Source organism: Clytia hemisphaerica, unplaced genomic scaffold, assembly GCF_902728285.1.
Source record: "Clytia hemisphaerica strain Z4C2 unplaced genomic scaffold, Clytia hemisphaerica genome assembly, whole genome shotgun sequence".
NCBI classification, from domain to species: domain Eukaryota; kingdom Metazoa; phylum Cnidaria; class Hydrozoa; order Leptothecata; family Clytiidae; genus Clytia; species Clytia hemisphaerica.
The window spans coordinates 358577-368258 of NW_027103253.1; the positions used below are offsets into that span (position 1 = coordinate 358577).

Here is a 9682-nt window from a genome sequence, read left to right on the forward strand (position 1 = left end):
TCTATTAAGAAGTTGCTCTCAGAAAAGCAAACAATAACATCATGTCGTGTACCTTTGAAGCATCAATTTGGCTTTTCAACCTAAAACAGGTAAAGGAAAGGATTAAAAAAGCTCTAAAATACACGAAAAATATATTCTAGATAGAAACAATACAAAAATATCATTGAGAACTTGATTATAAAAAGAAAGTTTGCTTCTTTGTAGAGATACCTTTCGATTTCTACTTGTTTAGTTTCTAGATTGCGATAAGCGTTTCCAATGCGTTCGTTTGCTTGCTCCAGTTCTATAAAAAAAGGAAATAAAGAGCGAGTTGGAAGTATTATTCAAAGTAATTTTGAAGAGCACAATAATATCGATAACCGTATATAACTTTACTTTGTCAACATATCTCCAAACTTTTTCGGATTGGTTAGGTTTAGAATTTTTACTTTACACTTCGCTACTTCGTAAAAATGCTCTTTAAAAAAGGTTTCAATGAAAAAACACCTTTTTGCTAATTGGCTGATGATATAGATCTTGGAAATGGATACTATTTCATAAAATATTCATTTATGAATTTCGCATAAACACCTCATCAAGAAAAACAGTGTTCTAAAATTTATATTTTCAAGAAGCTTAAAAAACAATTTTATTAAAAACTCTTGGGCTTAACAGAGAAACTTTGTGCAATACACTGTTGAGCTGTTTTTAAGTCTAGTTTTACAGCAGATTGACCTTTTTCCAATGATTTTTACTTTTTCCCTCAGCTTGAACTATCAAGTTTTACATTTCAATCAATCAATCAATCAAGGTACGTAATTTCCTACTCAACTATTTTATAGTAAAACTTGCTGATTAAAATTCCTAAAGTACATCGCTCGGACCACCCCCTTTCTTAAGGAGTGGGAAGATGACACCTTCCGAAAAAATGAAGGGGGGTCAGAAGCTTTCATTAAAAGGGTAGCAAGGAAGAGGGGGTACTTTTACATATATTAAATTATTAGTTATGAAATTTGGTCTTCGTTTTCTGTTAGAGTAGTCTGAGTCAAAAAAACGAAAGAAGTTTATTATTTCGCTTTCTCTCTCTAAAGATATTTCACATATATTTGTTAGCTATTTTTGTCCAAAATCCTTGGGGGATAGGGATTTTTAAAGGTTGGAGGGGGATGCCAAGAAGGAAAGGGGGTCATTTAAGAAGGGGGAAGGGCACTATGAATTATGTTTCCTGTATATTTTTTTATTGAGTAGAGTGAAATTAGACGAAACTAAAATAAAACTGTGTTTGAAGAAAATGTTACGTAAATAAATTATTGTTTACTACTTGTAACCTGGTAACCACCTAGCACGTGGAAACCATATCAGTTTAACAAGACGAATTCCATTGAGGGTGGTTTCCATATGGTAGCTAGAATGAATGCACACTTAGTGCAAATAGACTTTAAGACACAAAGTTCAAAAAACCCGTTTTTTAGCAGTTTTTTGGCCTAGATTTGGCCAAAAACTTTTTTGTCGAAAGTCGGGCTCTGTCAAATTCGAGGGTATAATTATAGTCATGCACCTTTGTGCCAAAAATGAGAAAAATTGAATGAGCCAATCTCGAGAAAAGCTGGTAACGAACGCACGAACGAACGAACGAACATGGGTTAGGACCTCCAGATAGGTCCAATAATCATTCGAAAATAAAACAGGACCCTAATAAACAAACCTTGCTGGGCATTGGCCAGTTTGTCTGTGATTGACAAGATGGCTTCGCGTGTTTGAACCAACTCTTTCTCTGTTCTTCTCTTCGAACTGAAATGATGATATTAGAGGTTTTATTTTTATATAGGTGTTCCCGTTTTATATCAGACGTATATTTCATATCAGGACAGTGTCTGCGTATTGTTACAATTATGCTGACATAAACAAAAAATGTTTTTCTTTTCCCCTTTCTGACCAATCTTGCTCCACATCCGTGTCAATTCAATATCAAAAAGCTTGTAATTTAAAATTGATGAGTAAGCAAATGATATCACTCTTATATAAAAACAAAAAAAACCTTTAACAGTATATTTTGAACGTTATTACAAAATTACTTATACTTAGTCATTGTTAAAAAAACTTACATTTACGATTTCAAAAAGCGCAAAATCTGGACAAAACAGCAGTTTCTGGCTGAAAAACACGGTTTTCAAGGGTTAGTATCTCGAGATAGGTACAGAAATCACCTATACTTGCAATATATCTCTAATCTTAATTTTTTGACAGCTTTCCAAAAATATACAACAGGTCTCCGTTTTCTCAAGCTAAAATTTTCATTAATTTTTAACCCTATGATTTTTGCCTGAGACCGTCATATTTGTCCGAAAATCACACCAAAGTGCCCGAAGAATAATTGGAAACATCGTAATTTCGATTTCTCTAAGGTTGAAGTTTCCAAAAATGTATAACAAGTGCTTCTAACAAAACAATCGAGCGATTTCAAAAGATCGAACAAAATTCCCCCTTCTATAAGCGTTTTTACAAGATTTCAAAATATCTATTTCATTTCAAGATGGATTGGTCCACAAGTCAATATGTAAGTCTAGAAACTCAGGCATATTTTTGTCTGTTGTAAAAGATAAAAAAACGAATTCCAAAGTTGGGTAAATTAACTCTACCTTTTAATTTTGTCTGCGTTAAATTTGCTTAAAGCTCCCAACACACTTTGGCTGACATCATTTAGTTTTTCTTGAGCACTCTTAGCTTTAGTGATCGTGTTTCTAAAAGTAATCAATTTTTAAGGTGGTCAAAACAATAAAATGCAGTTTTTCATGAGCTGAAAATATGAAAGGTGTGACTGATAGAACATTGAGACAACAGCTACTGGGAAAACAACAGATATAAATAATTCATATAAATTTCCATAGAAAGTTTCTCACGTCACAAATCTTGCAGTGGAATCGATATCAAAATCAATGTCTGTGATATCAGGTACATCGCCCTCCTTGTAAGCATATAATGACTAAAAAGCATCAAGAGGATAGAGTTAAAAAAGTTTTTAAGTAACTCATAGGTGACTCTTACAATTCAGGTGGTACCTAGCTTATTTTAGTGACCCCTACAAGTTATAGAGAAGATTAGTTCACACAAATTGAGGGGCAGAATATTGAAGATAAACTGAGGACACCTTTACAGAAATATACCCTATATAACTCTATACCCCTCTATACTAGCCATGCTAAATAAGAAAGCAATTACAGAAAACTTCCGAGATAAGATGACAGCGAGATGGTTTGCCCAGATCTTTTTGCTCGAGAACATTATTAAGGATGATTTTAATAAATTTTTTCTTACATCATTGATTTGGGACAGCAGCTATAAAAGAAATTATTATTATAGTCAATATAGCAAGATCTGATAGTAAATAATATTGATTATATAGCTCCATAAATGATATCGTTTATTTCATTACACATCAAGGTTAAACCAAAAATAAATGCTTTTTAAGGATTAATCAAAACATGTTTGACATGCACGAATTATTATTAGAAAACACCTTTTTTATAAGAACATAAGGCTTCGATGGCCAAAATGTTAAGAGCAAGTTAAGAACATTTCAAGGCTTTGGGGACTCTAAAACACACGATTTCTTAGAAAAACGCACAAAATACCCACTAAATGGCGAAAATAAGAAAATGTTAAGAGCATTTTCAGGCTTAAATCTGAAAAAGTTAAGAACATCATCCGAAGGCTTAAAAAATTTTGGATGTTCTTATAAAAAGAATGGATAGAAAAAAAACTTACGTCCAGTCTGTCTCCACAGCATGTTTCATAACCAACAATGAAAATGGTCAACTGTTGTTGATACTGTAAGAAAGATAATCATAAATTGTTAGTAGTAAAGAATGGCTACCCAAAGTGCAATGTTCATCATAAGCTTTACATAAATTCAGAAGTTATAAAATAGTATCAAGGTAAAAAATTTCTCCTTTGACTTTCAGGTATAGACTGTGAATTGAAATCATATCAAAAACAAATTTACATCATTCTATTAAAATGGAATTTTGGAAGAATAATGAAGAGTGAAGGATTATAAACACTTTCATTAGTGCTGTTTTCATGCTGATGAGAACGATAACTACCTTTCTTTTTGTAACTGGGTCCGATATGATTGAATTCAGTTGAGCCTGAAAACACCAAATTGAGAATTAATTAATGAACATTTGTTGGTTGAAATAAAAACATAGAATATATTCAACTTTAGTCTAGTACGTCTGGCGAGATAACGTTGCTTCCTAGGGGAGGGGGATATATTTTATGTTTAAGTAGTCTTTTGTAATATGTTAGTAGTGTACACGTGTCTTTTTTTCCCATAAAGAAAAAAAAAAGCAGCTGGTAAGATTCCAAGATTTGTTCACTGGCCGTTTTTTAACTGCAAAGTTTTGGTCTTCTGAGTAACTACTATAAGTTGTCCCTGACACCAAATGTTTTTTAGACCACCCTTCTGGGTTTATTTTTAAAATCATAATAATGGCAAAAAATGGCAAAAAACAAAAGAGAAAATGTATTAAATTAAATTTAATTCTCCATCATCATAACGGGTGTGCCAGAATTAAATGATTTGGTATTGCAGGCAGTAGAAAGGAGATTTTAAAAGAATTATAAATCGTTAAGAGGAAAGCCTAACTTATTGGCTTGGCTTATATCTCTTTTTAATTTTACTTATTTTACTTATGTCCAAAAGGATCAATAAATACATTTCATAGGGGGTGTCCCTCTTTGAAGTGAAATTTCTTGAGTTTTATGAACTTTTTTAAAGACACCTGGTCCCTAGTACTTGTAAAAACGAATGAATAATGACATAATCTTACCACATCATCAATAAATTCAAGTGTGGCATCAATAGATTTCCTTGCACCATCTTTATTCAACTTTCTTTTGACTTTCTCAATAGAACTTGCAGATTTCAATGTGTTATACTCATACAGCGTCTGGAATGCAAATTATTTTCAACTCAGTAAAAATTGAATGAAAAGCACAATCAAGCACAAGAAAAGGCTAGGAATCAAAATCAATGGTTTAAAAACACTAGAATAGGATCTTTTTCCCATTTTTAAACCTTCTAAACAGAAAAGAGAAAAAACGATTGTCAATTTCCCTGGAGAAGGTCAAACTATTACACTAACAACTGGGTCACATACAAAAATAATATCAAAACTATGAAATTAAAAAAAACTTATAATCTTAACTTTATAAGCTATAATAAAATCACAATAATACAGGTATGGGATTTCCAAAGTCCCACTAAGGATCAGAGAAATCAGAAAATTTAAACTTTTTACCCCTGGAAAGATTGAAATTTGATCAAAATTGGTCAAATTTGTCCCAATAAGGGTCATAAAATTCACAAAATTTTCCTTTGTTTTCTACTTTTTAGTCCCGGTAAGAAGGGCCCAAGAGTTGGAAGTCGGGCAGCACCCCCGTCAGCTCGCAACCCTAGTAGGGAAGAAAAGCTTAGGATCAAGACTTAGCATGGTATTCTGGAAAAGTGTTAATAGTTTAAGTTCTTATGTTAGACTAAACATAAGTATAACAGAGAAGTGCTCAGTGCAGCCCAGAGATGCCTTATATAATGTTATGAAATGAAAGAAAAAAGTTTATTTAAAATTTTGTGACTAAAATATTAAAAATAGTAATAAATAAATGGTAAAAAATAGATATTATAAAATAACAAGTAAAATAAAATTTCTGTTAGAAAAATAACAAGTTGACATACGTTGACATTGAGGAGAGATTGTCTGGAAATAGAAAAAAAACTGCTTGACTGCCGTTAAAACAGTTAAATACGCAGCGGTTGTAATGTCATGCATTTAATGTTTTGCTGGCAACTTGTGAATCGAGAGGAAGCTCTGGGGATCGCTTTGCAACTTTTTTTATACATATTCAAACTGCTTGTTCAAAGTCATGGCTTCTTCGTACGGGTGATAGTAGATCTTGTATTTTTCTATCTTTGATCTGGAGGAGATTTATGGAGTTTCTGAACCTTTATGATGTCTAAGTTGGACTTAGTCAATTTTAGAGTTTTGATAACTCCACCAAGTTTATCAATCATACTTTCTGTCATAACATGTCACGATAAATTTCAGTGATAGTGCACCCTTTTTAACTTTTTTGTTTTCATTCAAAATGATTGAATACCGATTAGAGAATTAGAGAACGCCCGCCACCTATTGCCTGATGGGTTTAACAAATAAAGAGTGTGTAACTTGCCGTGCGAGTGACGTCAAACGCTCCATCAAATTTGAATTCACAATATACTTATAGTGTGTTTCTTACAGACCTATATACCAGGGTTAGCCCCAAACCTAGTAGGGGTATCCTTACAATATAGACTTAAGCTTGTATATCAAGATTACCGGATTTCGAGTACGGGTAGAAAATTTTCCAAATCACCCATTTCGATTAAGGCAATGAAAAATGAAACTTTTCTGTGTTTCACTTTTTTGCACCTATTCTTCAAAATGAAAATATCTAAAATTTTAAGTTCTTCTTTTATTCAATGATTTTTACGGCACTTTGTTGACAATCTCACTCTCGCATCAAATTCCTGCTTTCTTCAGTAAATTGAAGATGAGAAAAAAAACCTAAGCCACGGATCAAGGATTGAAACAAATATATGAAGAGTGGGATTTTACAGCCGCCCGTTGTGCAAGGCTCTGAGAGGCCACAGGTGCCAAAAAGAAGGACCGTTTGAAATGTGGCAACCTCATTGGTGGAAATTTGATAAACAGCTGCGAAGAAGCACTCGCTGGGAAGCAATTAGTAGAAGAGACCACTTTCGTTTTTGTTGCAGATTTCGATATAAACTTCTCTCAGGGGTTACTTGTCATAATGTCCAGACGATGTCAACTGAACTGAACAACTTTGAACGAAAATCGTAATCGAACCAATCGAACGTAATTGAATGCAATCAACACGTGCGTTTGCGTAGGGTAAAATGGCAAAATGAGAAAAATGACCCTACAAGATTTGACTATATCTTTTTATTCCATGAAGAGATTACTGTCAAATAAAAAATATATTGACAATGAATGGGTAAGCTTTCTAGAAATCCAAACATAAATTGCATAGCTTTTACCAAAAAATAGCACTTTAGGATCAGAAACAGTCAAAAACCAGCTTTTTCCAATTTTCTTCGAGTTACAGGAATTAATTCCTTGTTTGTTTTGATCTGAAACTTTCAGTAGGGGTTGCCAACATGGTTCCCTTGCTCATATCAGGGGGGCCCGAGACGGGAGTAAGAGAATTAAAGTTTCTAAGTAAAATCTTAATTATCACCCAAAAAAGTTCCTTTTTTGTCCATATCTTTTAAATAAATAGTCCCAGCCTTATCCCTCCTTCAGTAAAGCTTCCTATACCTTTTGTCCTTCAGAAAAAACAAAAATATTGGCCTTAATTGCGTGCTTTCAATTCCTGTAGCCAGTAGTGTGACCCCCTGTATTTCTATTTTATTCGGGGCAGGTTTTTTAATAGAGATGTCACATGACTCAATTCCCGCAGTCTTATTGGACTAGAGAAAGCGAAAGTGAAATCGCGCGATCTGATTGGATGAAAAAAGACCGTGGGGACTGGAACCGAATGGAATTCTCATTCTAAAACAAGATGACGGCGAGAAAAGCATGTCTTTTGCTTTGGACGAAAGGTTGTAAATTCTGGTTGAAAAGGTTTTATCTTATCTTATCTCATTTACTTTAATTAGTAGAGGCTTTTTCAATGTTTGGGGAAGGTAAGTCTATAAAAGTCATTTGTTTTTCGGTGGAAAAAAGTGTTTAAAAAAGCATTTTTTTGTGCTCAAGGTTTATTTTTCTTCGCAAATTTTTGTCTTCAATCTTAAATAGATGAACGAGTATTTGACTGATGGTTATAATTTTTTCACAGAACATAGTAAAACTATTCAGGAACTTGGACCTTTTTACAGAATTTCAAAAATCTGTTAGTTCTGGAGATATATTGAAAAGTTTAGACATGGGTAGTTCGCGTTCATGTTTCACGTTCCCAAACCAAACGCATATGTGTCAAATGATTGCAATTTGATTGTTGAACGTAATCAAATCTCAATCAAATGGCTTATTCCTGGGTGATATTCGATTGTGTTTGATTGCATTTGAGTGAGGTTAGATTGGTTTGATAGTTGACTATGTTCAATTGGTTCGATTGATTACGCGCGCAGCGCGTCTCCTTTGGTATAATGTGCGCGCGGTCGACTAAGTTCCTATATATCGCTCAACCACTTTCAAAATTCAGACTTCGTGTATGACTACATGACATCAATTTTCGTATCAATTTTTAAATCCTCAGATCACTCCGATCGCAAGTGAAGGATCCTCAGTGCTTTATATTTTAAATAATGAGATTGCTTAAAAATGCTCATCCGTTACCATTAGTTACGTAAAGATGACTGGTTGCGGACCGATGACCAATGACCGAAGCAATTTCTGTTGAAATTTGTAGAATTTTCTCCTCCGAGCTATTTCCACAAGGACCATATTCTATGTTATAATTGAATATAGAATTTTGAGTATCAATGCAAAGAAGCTTGTATTCAAGTCACTTGAAACACTCTCGCGTGTCCGGTGTTCGTTAAGTCCGGTGCATCGGCAGGGTCGTCCTTGTGTTAAACTTTTATCAATTATTTGAACATAGTGAATATTGACAAATATCAGTGGATATGTTATCTTCAAAAATTGATAATTCTTTAACACTGTTGAGGTCCTGTGTCACAATGATCAAATCAAGACAACTTATTAACACCTAAAGTGATGACAAAAAAATGATAAAAAATTAACAAGGTCTTTTTTTTGGAATTGATAAAAAATAGTCTAAAACTTTAATTTGACCTTGAAATTGAAAATCCTTTGGACAGACCAAAAATATGATAATTTTTTATCAAATTTGACAGGTTTCAGGCTCAAAAACAATGAAATGATAATTTTTTAACAGATTGAAGTGCAAAACTTGGTAATTTTTATCATAAATTTGTGGGAAACTGCCAAAATTTGGGTAGTTTCTCTTTAACTCTTTATTTTGATACATATCTCTTCAAACTATTAGAACTATATACAGAACTACTTTTGAATAACTTGAACAAAAATAGATAAAAACTTAACCAAAACTAGTATGTACTTGTAAATATTACACTAAAAGGTAGTGTGTTATAATATTATCAAAATTGGCATAAATGGTTAAAAAATGACCAATTGTTTGCATATTAACAAAATCTTGAGTATCAATAGAGCGAAATCAGAAAAAGATAGAATTCAAATGATAAAATGTTAACAGACAATAGAAGATAATATTTTAACAATACTTTCTGTTATAGTTTTATTAGTCTTTGCCACTTAAAGATACTCTTAAAATTAAGACTTTCAAAATGCTCAAGAAGCTGATCTACAACCTTATCAAAAACACCCTAGAATAAAATAATCAAACACTAATATTAACAAAAATACTGATAAAATATTAACAAAATACTAAACAGAACTAACGTGAAACACTAACAGCGTTTTCTCCAAATCTAGAGTACTTACGAATTACAAATTTTCATATTCTATTATCCTGTCAGATAATAGTTGTCAGATTTAAAGATTGGTTATCTGAAAATACATTTCTGCAATTTAGTTTCACTAATTTAAGTTTTGGAACCCTGATTTGAAACCTAAAAATTGCCCCAATTGACTTACAA

At 32.8% G+C, this 9682-nt stretch overlaps 1 protein-coding gene across 1 annotated transcript in view; it reads right to left on the reverse strand.

Moving 5' to 3' along the window:
- LOC136797824 (early endosome antigen 1-like) overlaps positions 1 to 9682 on the reverse strand; it is a 40081-nt gene that overhangs the window by 21788 nt on the left and 8611 nt on the right. Inside the window, exons 2-10 of the mRNA XM_067054410.1 lie at positions 4812 to 4931; positions 4083 to 4127; positions 3745 to 3807; positions 3295 to 3315; positions 2880 to 2962; positions 2619 to 2720; positions 1685 to 1770; positions 211 to 283; positions 53 to 80 (exon numbers count right to left, since the gene is read on the reverse strand). Coding sequence (XP_066910511.1) covers positions 53 to 80; positions 211 to 283; positions 1685 to 1770; positions 2619 to 2720; positions 2880 to 2962; positions 3295 to 3315; positions 3745 to 3807; positions 4083 to 4127; positions 4812 to 4931 — 621 coding nt within the window. The remainder of the gene's footprint in view (positions 1 to 52; positions 81 to 210; positions 284 to 1684; positions 1771 to 2618; positions 2721 to 2879; positions 2963 to 3294; positions 3316 to 3744; positions 3808 to 4082; positions 4128 to 4811; positions 4932 to 9682) is intronic.